This window comes from Equus asinus, chromosome 6 (genome assembly GCF_041296235.1).
Source record: "Equus asinus isolate D_3611 breed Donkey chromosome 6, EquAss-T2T_v2, whole genome shotgun sequence".
NCBI classification, from domain to species: domain Eukaryota; kingdom Metazoa; phylum Chordata; class Mammalia; order Perissodactyla; family Equidae; genus Equus; species Equus asinus.
This window is the reverse complement of record NC_091795.1, coordinates 93,860,638-93,876,777: the sequence shown is the minus strand read 5'-3', so window position 1 is coordinate 93,876,777 and position 16,140 is coordinate 93,860,638. Positions and strand designations below refer to the sequence as shown.

Here is a 16,140-nt window from a genome sequence, read left to right as displayed (position 1 = left end):
CGGAAGTTTCCAGATGATTCAGTTTTGCGTCATTGTATCAGCTCCCCTCCACCCCCCGCTTCTCCACCCCCCCCCCCCACCCAGCTGGCCTCCTGTGCTTGACTTCGGGGGACAATTTATTCAGACAGGACTAGGGGGGCTGAGCCTTCTCCCCAATCAGTTCTTTGGGGCCCCGGGGGCAGCTCCCTGCCCCGGTAGGTGCACAGCAAATAATGAAATGTAAATTTTCGATGGAGTACAGAACTGAATCTTAATGAAAGGTATTATTACATTCAGCAAAACACAAAGAAATTTTAACTGAAGAGAACTGATTATTTCATAAAAAGGGAATAGATTACAGCTTTCATTGTGCGTCGTCTAGACAAATCATTTAGACACACATGTGCTGGTTCTAATTAGCGCCGTGGAAATTAAGCATTCTGTAGCCGAAAATGTTATTGTTCAACAAATAAAAAAATACATATTTAATAAGGAAAAATACAGCTCAGTCACTCCCCATAATGCCTGAATAGGCTGTGTTTTTTTTTTCCCTTCCCTATTTTAAAGGAAAAACCCACACAAGTCAAAGTTGCTGCTGCTTCTTGTGTCGCATAGAAGGTTTTGCACTCTTCCAACCCCACATGACATCATGAAATGTGCAATCATAATCAAAGTCATATGCGGGACTGAATATACCGCAGCAAGAAACTTTCCATTTTTAGCCAAAAAGTCCAGACTTTTTCCCCTGGTTTAATCCTTCAGGAAATTCTCAATGGATCTCGGCTCCTGGCTCAAGTTTCTGTGCATCAGCAACCTTCAGTGAGAAGGCAGCAAATAGGCATTTTTTAACCTGTGCTGTCCCTGTCTCAGTCTTCATAAAACCCAGACAGGGTCTAGGGGTCAGATTAGGAAAGGTCTGTGTCCAGAGCCTTGGAGGAGGGGGAGAACTGGAGAGGATTTAGCAGGTATGAGGAAACAAAGAGGGTGTCTTAGTCTGTTCAGGCTGCTGTAGCAAAATGCTTCTGGCACTGAAGTTCAAGAGCGAGGTCCTGTGAGGCTCTCTGGTGAAGGCTGTCTTCCCCCCCTTGCAGATGGCCACGCCCCTGCCGTGCCCCCACGTGGCCTCTCCTCTGTGAGTGCGTGCAGAGAGAGCTCTGGGGTCTCTTCTTATAAGGACACTAATCGCGTTAGATGAGGGCCTCACTTCATTTCACCTTAATTATCGCCGCATAGGGCCCATCTCCAAATACAATCATATTGGGGTTTAGGCTTCAACATAAGAACCATGGGGGGGTACACAATTCAGCCCATAGCAGACAAGGTAGTCCAGGTGTGGGAGAGCACTGGTGAGGAGAGAGAGCAGGTCTGACCTGCGCGTCCCGCTCTGGCCAGGTGAGTGGAGGGGTTCCTGGGAGGACCAAGGGGAGGGCATTCTGGGCTCGGGCGTGTCCCTAGCTGAGCTCTGAGGCTTGTGAGGGCTTGAGGGGAGTCGAGGAGGCTGGGGCACGGGGCAGGCAGGTTTGGAGAGGCGGGGGTGTGCCAGCCTTCTGCTCCTCTCTCTCGGTCCTGCTGGGGCCGCTCCTCACACAGCAGGACTCCCGGGCCTGCCTTGCATCTTCCCTCCTCGCCTTCTGGCTCCGGGCTGGTTGGTGCCTCCAGCAGATGTCTTCCTCCCTGCCCTCTTCTTGTACCCAGCCCTCCAGCTGCAAATACCTTCCCCGCCTCCCCCCCGTGTCTCGCGCCCCTGTTGTCAGTGGGCACCTGCTCTGCTGTGGGCTGTTTGCGGACATTTTCTCTGCTGTCTTTTGCATCTGCTGCCCCCTCCTCTCTCACTTCTGCGCGGCATCAACTGTCTCCCCTGCAGGGTTTGGGATTTGCTGAATGGATGTGCTGGACCCAAGTCAGCCTCGCGCTACTATGACGAGCTTTAAGCCATCTTTATTTTCACCGTGTCTGATGTTTTCTATTCTCTACTATCTCAGTAAAAATGCTGGTTAATACTTAGTAAGTTGACTGCACAACCAACCAACTATTGAGGGGTTGCCCAAGGTCTGAAAACTTGTCTCACAGTCCGGATTCCTCCCAGCGCCTGCTCGGCTCTGTGGGGTCTGTTTCCAGCTTCACCCATCAGTCTCAGGGCCTACCCACCCGCCCCCAACCCCGCGCCTTCCTCTGCACAGGCTGCCCTCTCCGAGAGAGGCAGGCCAACCAGGCGAGGGCCTCAGACCTCGAGGCTCAGCTCCGCATCCACTTTTCTGGAGACCCATATCTCCAGCGCTGCTGGGCTGATGAGGTATCCGTGAACTCCTGGCTCCCGCAGCACCTTGGACTGAGGAGTGGCTTGGGGAGGGGCTCCACTTGCCTGCAGAGGTGCTGTCACACACCCCAAATGCACACCTAAGCCAAGCAGACTGGCACTTCTTTTTTTCTTTTTGAGGAAGGTTAGCTCTGAGCTAACTGCTGCCATTCCTCCTCTTTTTGCTGAGGAAGACTGGCCCTGAGCTAACATCCGTGCCCATCTTCCTCCACTTTATATGTGGGATGCCTACCACAGCATAGCTTGCCAAGCAGTGCCATGTCTGCACCTGGGATCGGAATCGGCGAACCCTGGGCCACCAAAATGGAACATGCGTACTTAACCACTGTGCCACCAGGCCAGCCCCAAGACCGGCACTTCTAAGCAGACGCAGCCCCTCCCTCTTCCAGGCAGATGGCCACCCTTGGCACCTGGCCTGTAGGGAAATTCAGGAGCCACCACTCCCGGCACGCACCTCTGTTAGCCGACCACTGCAAACTGAAATTATCAGTTACAAAAAATACATTCTTCACGAGGGCGTGGACCCCACCTCCACACCCCGGGTGGGGTGTGTGTGTGCTTGCCATTGGAGCTCAATAAACATTTGAATAAATGATTGAATGAAGGGGTGTTTTCAAGCCCATGAAGCTTAGACTAAGATGCAATTTGCACTTAACCCTGCAGGTACTAGGGAGCAGCTGAAGACACCTGGGAAGGGAAGAAAGGAGAATAAGGATTGGAGGATGAACGTGGGGTGTGTGGGAGGTGGCGTGCTCACTACATTGGAGAGAAGCATAGGCCTTAAGCCAGGCAGGCCTTGGGGCAAATCCCAGCTGCACACCACCAGCCGAGCGACCAGGACAACGGGAGCCAAAGCATGCAGGCCTGAGCAGACTAGGGGGGCTCAGACCTCGACTTCGCCACTTGCTGCCTGAGAGATCTTGGCAGGTTACCTGGCATCTTGTTTCCTCAGAGAGATGCTGCAGGGATTAAAGCGCAAAGCTCTCAGACAGCGTTTGGCTCGTGGTACACTTATAATAAATGTTACTATTCCTCGACCCTTCTGAATCTCAACCTCTTACTCTGTAGCAAATGTCATAGGTTGATTTTAAATGGAAATGAAATAAAATTTGTAAAAAGAAGTTTCACCAAACGATACTTAACTTTGTGTGACGTATTCTAATATATTCAGTCTTACACTCCCTCACTAAAGAAAAAAAAGTACTATCAGTGACCCAGCAAACTGATTTCACGATCCATTAATGGATAGAACCCTAAGTTAAAAAAGACCCAGCCTACAGAATATATTTTTAATAGACTATTTTTTTGGAGCAATTTTAGGTTCACAGCAAAGTTGAACAGAAAGTACAGAGAGTTCCCACATACCACCTCCCTCCCCCGCACACTTAGCCTCCCCCGTAGTCAATATCCGCCACCAGAGGGGGACGTTTGTTATAATCGATGAACCGACAGGACACATCCTCATCACCCAAGGTCCATAGTTTGCGGTGGTGGTCACTCTCGGCGTTGCACACCCTGTGGGTTTGGACAAATGTGTAATGACCGGTACCCACCACTGGACATGTGGATTCATGTACCCACAGTGTCATAGGGAGTATGTTCACTGCCCTGAAAACCCTCTGTGCTCTGCCTAGTCATCCCTCTCTCTAGAATCTCCTTTTTAACACAGTCTCCAGGCCACAGAAGATTCTCAATAATTTGCAGTGATGATAATACTGCCAGAGACGATGGAAGCTGTTGCGATGGTTCAGGCGTGTGGGCCGCTGAAAGACAGCCATGGCCACAATGCTGGAAGAGAGGGGAGGGTATGGGACCTGGTGCAGGAAGGACAGACTGGCCTTGGCGACAGAGTGGGGGCCCGAGGGCTCTGGAAGCTAGTAGTGGTGGTGTTGGACTGCAGAGAAAGGGGAAGCAGTGGACAGCAAGGACTTCAAGGCAGAATTTCAACCCACTAAGCAGCGTGGGTCAGTCAGTGGAGACAGAGGGAAAGCTCTGGATTTAGAGGAGGCCAAGCTGGGCTCTACTCCCGCTTCACCGTGTGACCTTGGGCAGGTCCCTTCTTTCCTCCAAGGGGCTGAGCCAGATGTCCTCGTCGTGCAGTGATCCGGTGAGGGTGAAGCAGCGCGCGCACAGCGGGGCAGCTTTAGGGAGACGCAGGAAACCTCCGAGGACCAGGCGGGGCCGGCGCAAGCCTGAGACACGGTGGGGACCGTGGGCGCAGGAGCAGCCTCTGAAGGGCTTTTTTGGACACGTTTTCCGCCGGAGCAACAGGCAGCCGTGTTCTTTCACCGCTGATCTTCTCGACACGGCGGAGAGAGAGAAACTTTCCAGCCCAAAGCCGGCTGGCCGCCTTAAAGCCCGGGGTCCCGGCCCCGGGGTGACCGCGGCGCCATGAGGGCCAGGAGGTCGCGCCCGGCGGCCGGCGCAGCAGCTGGGCCCGTCTGCCCAAGGGTTAACCGGTTCCCCTGCAGCTGCCGCGCGTGCCTTGCAGAATTTCACCAGAAGAGGGTACAGTTTGAAAAGCTCTTGACGTCAGGCTGGAATTCCTATTGTGTTTAGAAACGGCTCGGGCAAAGCAAGCCCAAGTTCGCTCTCCGCACACCTCGGCGGGCTGCGAGGGTCCGGCAGCTCCGGGACACGGTTCGCGCGAGGGGCGCACGCGGGGACCTGCGCGGCTCCCGGACCGGCCCACGGCCGCCTGCGCGCCCCGGGCGGAGGACCGTGCCCGCCGCCCACGAGGGGACCCCGCTCCTGCAGGAAGCCGAGCCGAAGCGGCGGATCGCGCCGCCCGGGAGCCGGGGTGAGTGTCCCGGGCGAGGCCCGTAGCCGCGAGAGCTCCCCGTCGGCGCGCCCAGGCGCCCGGATGCCCGCCCCGAGCCCCGCCGCCGGGTTCATGCCTCCCCCGCGGCGCGCCCCAGCCGGCTGCTGCCCACTGTGACCGTCCTTCCAGGCAGAGGGGCGCCAGCCGGGCTTCCCCGAGGGCCGCGCACCGGTGGGACCCGCCGGACCCCGGGCGGCGGAGCGCGGAGCCGAGGCTGCGAGGGCACACGCCGGGAGAATGGACGGAGCCGGGGAGCGCAGCCTCCCGGAGCCGGACAGCCGGGGCTCCCGGGCCGGCGACGACATCGAGATCGTCGTCAACGTGGGGGGCGTGCGGCAGGTACTGTACGGAGACCTCCTCAGCCGGTACCCCGAGACCCGGCTGGCGGAGCTCATCAACTGCTTGGCGGGGGGCTACGACACCATCTTCTCCCTGTGCGACGACTACGACCCGGGGAAGCGCGAGTTCTACTTCGACAGGGACCCCGACGCGTTTAAGTGTGTCATTGAGGTGTACTATTTTGGGGAGGTCCACATGAAGAAGGGCATCTGCCCCATCTGCTTCAAGAACGAGATGGATTTCTGGAAAGTGGACCTCAAGTTCCTGGACGACTGCTGCAAGAGCCACCTGAGCGAGAAGCGCGAGGAGCTGGAGGAGATCGCGCGCCGCGTGCAGCTCATCCTGGACGACCTGGGTGTGGACACGGCCGAGGGCCGCTGGCGCCGCTGCCAGAAGTGCGTCTGGAAGTTCCTGGAGAAGCCCGAGTCGTCGTGCCCGGCGAGGGTGGTGGCCGTGCTGTCCTTTCTGCTCATCCTCATCTCGTCGGTGGTCATGTGCATGGGCACCATCCCCGAGTTGCAGGTGCTGGACGCCGAGGGCAACCGCGTGGAGCACCCAACGCTGGAGAACGTGGAGACGGCGTGCATCGGCTGGTTCACGCTGGAGTACCTGCTGCGCCTCTTCTCCTCGCCCAACAAGCTGCACTTCGCCCTGTCCTTCATGAACATCGTGGACGTGCTGGCCATCCTCCCCTTCTACGTGAGCCTCACGCTCACGCACCTGGGCGCCCGCATGATGGAGCTGACCAACGTGCAGCAGGCCGTGCAGGCTCTGCGGATCATGCGCATCGCCCGCATCTTCAAGCTGGCGCGCCACTCCTCGGGCCTGCAGACCCTCACCTACGCTCTCAAGCGCAGCTTCAAGGAGCTGGGGCTGCTGCTCATGTACCTGGCCGTGGGCATCTTTGTCTTCTCGGCCCTGGGATACACCATGGAGCAGAGCCACCCCGAGACCCTGTTTAAGAGCATCCCCCAGTCCTTCTGGTGGGCCATTATCACCATGACGACCGTTGGCTATGGTGATATCTACCCCAAGACCACCTTGGGCAAGCTAAACGCAGCCATCAGCTTCTTGTGTGGGGTCATTGCCATTGCCCTGCCCATCCACCCCATCATCAACAACTTTGTCAGGTACTACAACAAGCAGCGAGTCCTGGAGACCGCAGCCAAGCACGAGCTGGAGCTGATGGAGCTCAACTCCAGCAGTGCAGTCGAGGGCAAGGCGGGGGGCTCCCGCAATGACCTGGACAACCTCTCACCAGAGGCCCCCGGGAAGGAGGGGCCGAGCTGGAGCAGCCGGCTGAAGATCTCCCACAGCGACACCTTCATCCCCCTCCTGACAGAGGAGAAGCACCATAGGACCCGGCTCCAGAGTTGCAAGTGACGAGGCCCATCCCAGGCGCAGAAGGACTGGGCTGGTAGATGGAGGGATGGACAGGTGTGACAGGCCTGTCAGGGACTGCCCAGGACAGAACTCTGAAGGCCCTCTTGGGCACCTCTGACGAGGCTGGGTAAGACCCCTTTGTGTTGCTGGCTGTCCAGGAGCCGGGGGGAGGGGGGTGGTGTGCAGGAGTCACTGGCAGCATGGTGTGCTGGAGGCCGTGGTCTGGCTGGTGGCAGGAGCCCTTGCCTGGTTCTGTATCTCCTTCAATAAAGCCTCCTGCTCTGTGCGCCCGCCTGTGTTGTAGGTTCTGTCACAGGCTGGCTGCCCCTCCCCTAGACGTGGCTCAGGCACGCCCCTGGGCCAGGCCAGGAGGTAGGTGTGCAGCCCGGGGGGCCTATTTTTAGTTGAGAGCTTATTAAAGAAGGGCTCATACACAGGGTTCAGTGCCAAGGAGCCTTGTCACATTCCAGGAGGCTCTGTGCTGGCGACTCCTTCGTTCTGTTTCCTTCTGAGGAAAAGCTTGCTCCCAGGCTGGGAAGAGTTCACCGAGCTGGGAATGCCAAGCAGCGCGGTTACCATGTATTTACCACCTGTGTGAGGTCCTTTTCTCAACTCCCTTCCATTCCTTCCAGTAACCCTGCTAGATAGATATCCCGTTTTACAGATGAAGAAACTGAGGCCCAAGGTCACACAGAGCAGGGATTCAGCCCCGGGTCTGATGATCCCAAAGTGCTTGCGTTCTCTCTGGTGTCAGGTGGCCTTGGGACAGAGGTGTGCTCCGGCTCACGAGGGGAGGGTCAGCTGACCAGGAGGGGTGTTGAGTTTCTGCAGGGCGGACATGCCTGCCCTCCAGCTCGTCCTTCCTTCTAGAACCAGTCCCTCTGAGGTATCAGCTGAATGGACAAAACTGAGCATGCCCAGGTGGCCCACTGCCAGCCTGTCTGCGAGCCCCAGGGGAACAGAGACGGACCCAGGCTTGAAGCCCAGGGATGAGGAAGGGATCTCTGAGATGGCTTCTAGCTTGAACACTTTTCTCTACTGTCTCTCTTCCACCACTCCCTTACTATGAGACCTTAGGCCTGTTGATTAACCTCTCTGATCATTTATTAAGTGGGTATATAAGAATTAGCTCAGAGAATTATGTTGCTTAGCACAGTGCCTGGCACATAGTAGCTGCTCAGCAAATGGCAGCTATTTCTATTCCTCTGTGCTGGGAGGGCGGTAAGTTGCACAGCTGCCCACTCTGGTCTCCACTGGGCCAGGCTGGCATACAGATGGAGGAGGGTGGGGGCAGGACAGTGTCACATTATCTTAGTCGAAGGCAGACCCCTTGGCACAGAGTTGGTCCCCTCTCTCTGGCTTTCCACCTTCCATGGACCTCAGAGGTCTCCCTTCCTCAGCTGAGGCAGCAGGTACAGAGGAAGGAGCATGGTGGGGGCTAGGGAAGGGGGTCCCCAGACCTCACCATCCTGGGAAGGTCTTTCCCCTTCTCTGGGCCTGGTTTTCCCAAATGTATAAAGAGGGATGGGTTCTCAGGGCCCTTCCAGGATTTGGGAGCCTAGGGCTGCGGACATGCCATGTTGAGGACTCCGGGGGTGGGAGGCTGTCATGCTGTAGGAGCCGTGGAGGGGAGGCCGGCCCTGTGGGGTGAGGCCCGGAGCCAGTGTTGTGCACCCCTCCTTCACACGTGTGTCCGGGAAATGCTGGGTCAGGTGACCACAAAGGCAGAGGGAGGCGGTAAGGCTGTGGGGCTTAGTGGGAGGGAGGAGAAGGGTGGGGAGAGGGGATTGTCGTGTAGGGTGGTGGCCTGTGGCCCAGGGGCCCAGCAGGGCCTGCTGAATGCTGGGGTTGCCTCTCTTCCTCCTGTGCCCTAAGGGCCCTCTGGAGCCCAGCCTGTACCGGCCTGAGGGCTCTGAGTCCTCACCAGGGAAGAAGGTCAGCAGTTGGAGAGAGGCCAGGAGGCACCCTTGCTGCCACTCACCTGGGGTCAGGGCAGATCCCTTGCTGCCACCAACCCGGGGTCAGGGCAGAGCCCTCGCTGCCACTCACACGAGGTCAGGGCAGATCCCTTGCTGCCACTCACATGAGGTCAGGGCAGAGCCCTCGCTGCCACTCACACAGGGTCAGGGCAGAGTTCTCGCTGCCACTCACCCCACAGTGTGGGGAGAGCATCTTTACAGCTACAAAGGCATCTCGGAGCCAGTCTCATCCCCTGTAAGGAGGAGACTGAGTCCCGAGAGGTTATGTCGTTTGTCTGAGCTCCTTCAGGAATAAGGATTAGACAGGGTTCTGTTCCCAGAGGAGCTTGGAGTGTGACAAATAATCGTTTTCAGTGACATACTTTGTCTTGGAGGAGTGACTGGGAGGCTTTGGGAGCCGGGCGGAAGGGCAGCCCTCTCTCCCTGGGAAATCTTTCTGGGGCACATTGGAATCACCTAGGAGCTTTACAAAACCCTGGTGACCAGGCTGCACACACACCTATGACATTAGAATCCTGGGGTGACACCCAGGCATTGGTATTTTTTTAAATTTTAAAGTGCACAATTCATCTAGTGATCTTATTAAACGCAGACTTAGAATCAGTAGATCCGGGTGGGCCCCTGAAATTCTGCTTTTCCAACAGGCTCCCAGATGAGGCTGATGTTGCTGGTCCATGGGGCACACTTTGAGTAAGAAGAAGTTAGAGCAGGAGCTGGCAAGCCGAGGCCTGCCACCTGTGTTTGCACAGCCCATGAGCTCAGAATGGGTTTTACATTTTAAAATAGTTTTACAAATCGAAAGAAGAATAACATTTTATGACACATGAAAGCTACCTGAAATTCAGATTTCAGTGTCTGTAAATAAAGTGTTATTGGAATGGAGCCGCGTCCATTTCTCGGATGGTCCCTGCTGCTCTCAGGCTACGAGGGCACAGGTGAGTAGCTGTGGGTGACCACATGGACCGCAGAGACTCACATAGTTATTAACTTGCCCTTTCCAATAAAAGTGTGCCAGCCCTGGGCCACACCGCCAGCGCCAGGAGAAGCGCGAGCAGACACAGGAGTGTGGGGCCCACCCCAGAGAGGGCAAGACCTGTGTCCCCTCAGCATCCTTGGGGGGCGCAGCTCCCCTCCTTTCTTTCCTACCTGGAACCCGACCCCTGTATCAGGTTCTTTGAGTCCTGGCTCCTGCTCTGGAAGCTGGTTGCTTTCCCGCCTTTCCAGAACTCTCGTCTTATCAACTCTCCCCCATGCTGGGGACCACTGCCCACTGACTTGGGTGATTCTGACAAACTTCTTGTGACTAGTTAATTTCTATTGGAATCGCAGAATATCCAAGTTAAAAGGAAAGTAGGCATCACCTGGTGCCCACACCTCCAATAGTACTGACGGGAAAACTGTGGCTCCAAATCCTGTGCCGTTGAGTGAGGGGGGGTTATCTAAAGTCCTGAAGGTCACAGCCAGATCGAGGGGTCCCCTTGTTCTACTTCTCATGAAGTCGGAAACATACAATGAATGCCATTTTGAAAATAGAGAATTGTGAGTGCAAGACTGTGTGTGTAAACAAATCCTGAAGTGAACTAGCTATCCTCAGCTTTACAGATGGGGAAACTGAGGCCCAGAGAGCAGAAGCAACAGGCTGGTGGCTGTGCTGCTGCTTGGTGGCAGAGGTAGGAGCTGTGCCCAGGGCCTGGAGCCCACGCTTACCCGGAGCCAGATCACGCCCCTCTCCTGGCCTCCATCAGAACTCAGCGTCCCGTGGACCTCACTGGTGTCTGACCCTGAGCTTCCTGCTAAGTGCAGGACGGCCTCGTCTGCTCGCTCTGGAAGGCATCACTGCAGAGGGACTAGTTCTGTGGTGCTGTTTTTAAGGGAAGAGAAGGAAAACATTTCCTTGGCCAAGCAGCTTTGGACCAGATGCTCGGTCCACGCGGAGTTCAGGATCCATCTTGGCGATTGTAGGAGGTGTCTGGAGCTTACAACCTGCCATCTGGGGTCTGGAGGTACCACATGCAACAATGAAATGAAATACCTAGAAAATGGGAGAAAAATCCGTGAAAAGGCCAAGACCGGGAATTACTTCACATGTGCTCCCTGAGGAAACCAGACAGAGGCGGGTGAGGTCCCGGCAATTGCCCAGGGTTACGGTAGCAGTTGCGCACTGCCTGATTTGAAGGGGCCCCACTAACGGGGCAGTTTCGGCAGATGACAGGCCAGCGTAGGGAAGGCTGTCAAGGTGGAGCCATGCCTCCCCCTCACACAGGCTGGGAAGGGGCCGCCTGCTTGTCTCCAGCCCCAGCCAGACCTAGGCCTCCCCCCCCTCCTCCCAGGAGGATAATTAAATGTCTCCCCAGTCTCCTGACATCTCCCGGGAGACGAGGGGCAGGTGTTTGCAGAGAGGCCTCCCACCTTGCCGCTGTGAGGAGGCAGCTCTGAGCACCGCGTCCGTGGGAACGCGTTTGGCAGCCGATTTGAAAGCGATTTCAGCCATCCCCAGAGCCTGAGGTGGAAGCTCCCGCAAGATGCTTCTCTGCACTTGTGGCGGCATAAGGCGTAGCTGCAGGCATGCTGTGGGTTTCCAAAAGGGAAAAAAACAAGAAGAAGAATTAGGAGACGCTGTGCTCCGTGATTTCGTTGTTTTGGAGGCTATCGCCGTCAGCCAGCCGGACTCAGAGCCAGCTGTAATCACAACTTTATACCCCTCTCTCGATAACTGACGAGACAGGTGTGAGCGCACCTGTGCCATCCTGGGAGTCACAATGAATTGCTGCGGTCACACAGCTAAAAGGAGGTCAGTGTGGGACTCCAGCCTGCTGCCTGGCAGGGGCAGGTCCCTCCTCAGGGGACAAGGCACGCAGCCACCACTGCCAGTCTTTCCCTCCAGCTTAGCCTCCGGGTCCCTTCCCAGGCAAAGGCTGAGGAGGAAAGAGCAGCCCCGAATGGCATTTGCCAGCAGCAGCTACGTCTTCTCACAAGATAGAATGCCCACTGACAAGGGCCTGGCTGGAAACATGGGACCTGTGCTTGCTGCAGTGGCAGCCAGATCCGGCAGAAGCTGCAATGTTAACACACAGGCCGGCTTCTACTGGTGCGCATGTTGGCTGAGTGATCAGGAACGGAGGCTGGAAGCCAGTGGCCTTGTCTCTGCCATATTCGACTTGTCATGCTCCTTGCTGGATTTGGCAGGTGGGTCTGACCTGGCCTCGGAGCACAGTACAGCCCTGGAGCACAGCCAGAGGACGGCTAAACCGGAGCCTCCAGGAGCGCCAGCTGCCGTCCACACCTGCACCTGAGTGGGTGGGAGGTGTGAGCCCAGGCCCTCTTCTCTTCCTCCCCCAGTGTCTTCCCCAGCCCCAGAGTGACATCCAGACTGCTTGCTTGCCACTCGAGGCCCCGCACAGCACAGATCCCAAGTACCTCTCCAGCTCCCGCTCCCACTGCCCCCAGGCCCTCACCCCTCCATGGCACCGGACCAGGTGGCTCTTCGCATCTCAAGCCCTGGAGAGTTTGCACTCCCTGCCTGTGCACAGGGGATTCCGGTGTCCCTAATGCCCTACTTCCAATTTTCCACTGTCAGAATTCCACCCCTGCTTCCAGACCCGACGGAAGTGCCACTTTCCCTCCTCAGAGTGAGGCTGCTGCCTGCGTGGTCCACTTACGTGTGTGACGCACGCTGTGGCAGGCATGCGAGCAAAGCCCAGGGCTCGCCGTCCAAGAGCACCTTGCAGACAGTTCATTTCAACCCTTCCTTGAAACCTCTTGGCCTTTTAAAGGCTTGAAGTTCACAGCCAGAATGAGAGGACCACCTAATTCTGCTTCTCATAGAGCTAGGAGCACACAATGAAAGTGGAGGACCGTGTGTGTGTGTGTGTGTGTGTTGCCTTCTGAGGAGAGGAAGAAGATGCTAAGATTCTCGGCGTGCCTAAAGCTGCTCCTTCCTGCTCTGGTTCTCTGCCTCTCCCAAGAACCTGGTTCACAGCCCAGGAAGGCAGACCTTCTTTCCATCCCCAGAAACATCAGCCGCATTGTGCTCCTGGATCAGACAGGCATGGAACATGGGTGATGGGGACCCCAAACGTCTTTCTTAGCTGACTGGCCAGAACACAGGTAGCAGTGTGCAGGCGGGGCAGAAAGCCGACATTGTGCCTGGCATTTGGCACATGTTCCAGAAAACTGAGGCTGAGAGAGCTTAAACAACTCATCCAGGATTTCCCACAAATGGGTGGCAGAGTGGCTGGGCTGGGATGGGAGCCCCTCCTCGCAGACTGAGGCCCCCGCCATCCATGCCTCACGCTGCTCTCCGCAGGGCTGCTCATTGTGGGACAGTGACCTGTGCTCTGAGCCCCACGAGGGCGGGTTTGTGTCGGGGTCAGAGCTGTACCTCCCAGCTCCTAGAGCCACGCCTGGTACACAGTGGGTGCAAGACAAATATTACGGGATGAACTCACTATCGCCCACTGTGTGCCTGGCACTGTGTCATGGGTGGCCTGACTCCTGGCCAGAACTAGACCTTCTCTTCCTTAAATTCTTCCTGGGGCTGTCTTGTCTCTTGGCAGTGGGAACCACATGTAAGACGTTCTGATTGCCAATTCCAATGTGGGTGAGGGGGTTCCCCCACACCAACAATTCTCTGTGAGACCAGCTGGGTGTCCTACAATTTGACTCAATTTTTTTTTGTGTGTGAGGAAGATTGGCCCTGAGCCAACATCTGTTGTCAATCTTCCTCTTTTTTTCTTTTTTTTGTGTGTGGGACGCCACCACAGCATGGCTTGATGAGTGGTGTGTAGGTCCATGCCTGGGATCTGAACCTGTGACCCCAGACTGGCCATGCAGACCACATGAACTTAACAACTACACCACTGGGCTACACCCCAATTTGACTCAATTTTGACGCTATCTACCAGGCGATAGCATCAGATTCCACAGGCTAAGCCTCAGTCCCATGAGGCTGACCCTGCATCCCCCACTTCTGACGTCAGCAGCCAGCCCAGGTCACTCACTACCTGTGCTTCCCACCAACCAGCTAGCGATCTGGCTTAGATCAGAGGTTCCGATGACCCTCACCGGCTCAGGATGCCAAAGCAAGTCCAGGTCGTCCCCTGTACAGATGGCTGTAGATCGGAGGGTTTCATGACCTCCTTCTTGAGTTTGATTAATTCGCTAGTGTGGCTTACAGAACTCAGAGAAACATTTCACTTACTAGATCATCAGTCTAGTATAAAAGGATATGACTCAGGAACAGCCAGATGGAAGAGATGCACAGGGCAAGGCGTGGGGAAAGGGCCCTCTGGGGTGTGCTGATCTCCCAAATTGCCACATGTACACCCACCTGGAAGCTCCCCACAGTCTGTCCTTCTGGGTTTTTACGGAGGGTCTATCACGCAGCCACGGCTGATTAAAGCTGGAGATTGAGGTCAGCCGCAGGGCTGACCTCAATCTCCAGCCCCTCTCCCTCCCTGAGGTCGGGTCAGGGTCAGGGTGGGGCTAAAAGTTCTGACTCTAATCACAGGGTCGGCTCCACCAGCAACCAGCCACATCTTCAGGTGGGTCCTAAAAGTCACCTCATTAACATAGCAAAAGACACCTTTGTCAGTCTCATCACTGAGGAAATTCCAAGGGTTGTAGGAGCTCTGCCAGGAGCAGGACTGAAGGCCAAATACGCACATTTCACATTGTAAATCGCACATTTCACGCTGTAAATCGCATCCCGACGACATCTGGCCTCTGCAGCCGCGCTGCTGTCGTGCCTGCGGGCACAGAAGGGCTCCCCCGACGCTCACAGTAAGTGCGCCACTGCTAACTGAATGTGCAGAGAGGAAGCTGGAAGGCTTTCTGCTCAGAAGCTCGAACGCAGGGAGTCACAGGGAGCGTCTGCCCAGCTGGGACAGCCCTCCACCCCACCGAGTCTCACTCTTGGTCCCAGCCAATGCCCAGCCAAGTGAGGGAGGGCCGCTCGGGCCTGCCCGCAGACACGGGGCCATGTCCACGAGGCTCCTGGATGATCGCTGAGGCCTCGCTTGCTCTGACACCGTGGGTTTTCTGAGAGGGAGGCCCGTGCCCTCTCCAGAGCGGTAGTAAACAATGAAACAGTGAGAGATTTGCGGCTGAACTTCCCTGAGCAGAGCCGCGCAGGGCCTGGTGGATGAGGGGGCTCCCCAGCCCCACCCCCAGGCCATGTTTCCACTCCTCAGGGAGCCTCACTCCAAAGTGGGGGCCTCCCCTTGGTTCGGGAAGCCCATGGGCTGTGAATCGTATTTGGGAGATGGGCAGAGGACTGCCTGGCTTTATCCGCCCTTTGCAGCCCTTCTCCCTGTCCCCTCATCCCCTCTTTGCTCCCAGCCGGTCTGGAGCTGGGGGTCCTGGCTGTGAATCTTACTCCTCCTAAAGGATGTCCTGAAGCAGCACCCCGGATACAAGGTGAACCCCTGCCCCCAGCATCCCCAGAGAAGAGAGCACCTCAGAGGCCTGGAGGACCCACAGGCAGGGCAGCCAGAGGGCCCCAGCCTCGCCTGCATGGCCTGGTTTACTGCAAAAGTCTGCTCATGCAGCACACACCCCCCCCTGCCCCCAGTCTTGGCCTGCCATCCATTTTCTATGCTAAAAGTGATTTGTCTAATACGACACTTGAACAAGTCATCACCTTGCTTAAACCCCTCCCTGCCCTTGGGGTGAGGTCCAAATTCCTTGGCACGCCTTTGAGGCCTCTAGGATGAGGATGCATGGCTTACTCCTCTCCCATCCCCCTCTCAGTTATATTCTCACATGGGGTATCCACTGAGATGCTTCAGGCTGCAAGTGACCAGGAAACCTCAACCACAATGACTTAAACAACAGGAATGTGCTTTAGGCTAGGGGCATGTGGGCTTCGGGCTTGGCTTGATCCAGGGATCTGACTCCCTTTCCCTATAGTTCTGCCGTCTCAACATGTGGGCCTCAGCCTCTGGCTGGTAGCAGGATGGCAGCAGCAGGTGTGGATCTCACCTCCACAGAAACACGCAGAGGGAGAGGTGGCACTGTCTTCCTGGGGCCGACTGCAGAATGAAGAAAACTCCCCAAAGTGCCCAGCAGACATCCCCTTACTTTACATCAGACAAAACTGAGTACTATGCCTGTTTCTGAATGCATTCTTGTGGTCAGGGGAAGGCCCTTTGCTCAGGCCTGGTTTCTGCAGTCCTCACTGACATGCCATGGGGTTATCGTGGTCAGCTCGGACTATTCAGGGCCTGTCCCCGGAGGTGGCCGGTCCCGCTGCATGGGGTGAGGGTGGACTGAAGGCTGGGGAGACATCCACAGACCTCACTTTGTCCACCCAGGATTCACTC

General features: G+C 56.4%; 1 protein-coding gene across 1 annotated transcript; it reads left to right on the top strand.

Annotated features, from left to right (window-relative positions):
• The first annotated feature begins 3,621 nt into the window (after positions 1-3,621).
• On the top strand, positions 3,622-7,156 carry KCNF1 (potassium voltage-gated channel modifier subfamily F member 1). The gene has a single exon (XM_014864590.3). It carries the CDS (start codon positions 5,355-5,357, stop codon positions 6,837-6,839), a length of 1,485 nt encoding a protein of 494 aa, XP_014720076.1. The 5' UTR covers positions 3,622-5,354; the 3' UTR covers positions 6,840-7,156.
• The last annotated feature ends 8,984 nt before the right edge of the window (positions 7,157-16,140 follow it).

Coding starts and splice junctions, on each gene's coding strand:
- KCNF1 (XM_014864590.3), top strand. CDS start 5,355: ATGGACGGAGCCGGGGAGCGCAGCCTCCCGGAGCCGGACAGCCGGGGC.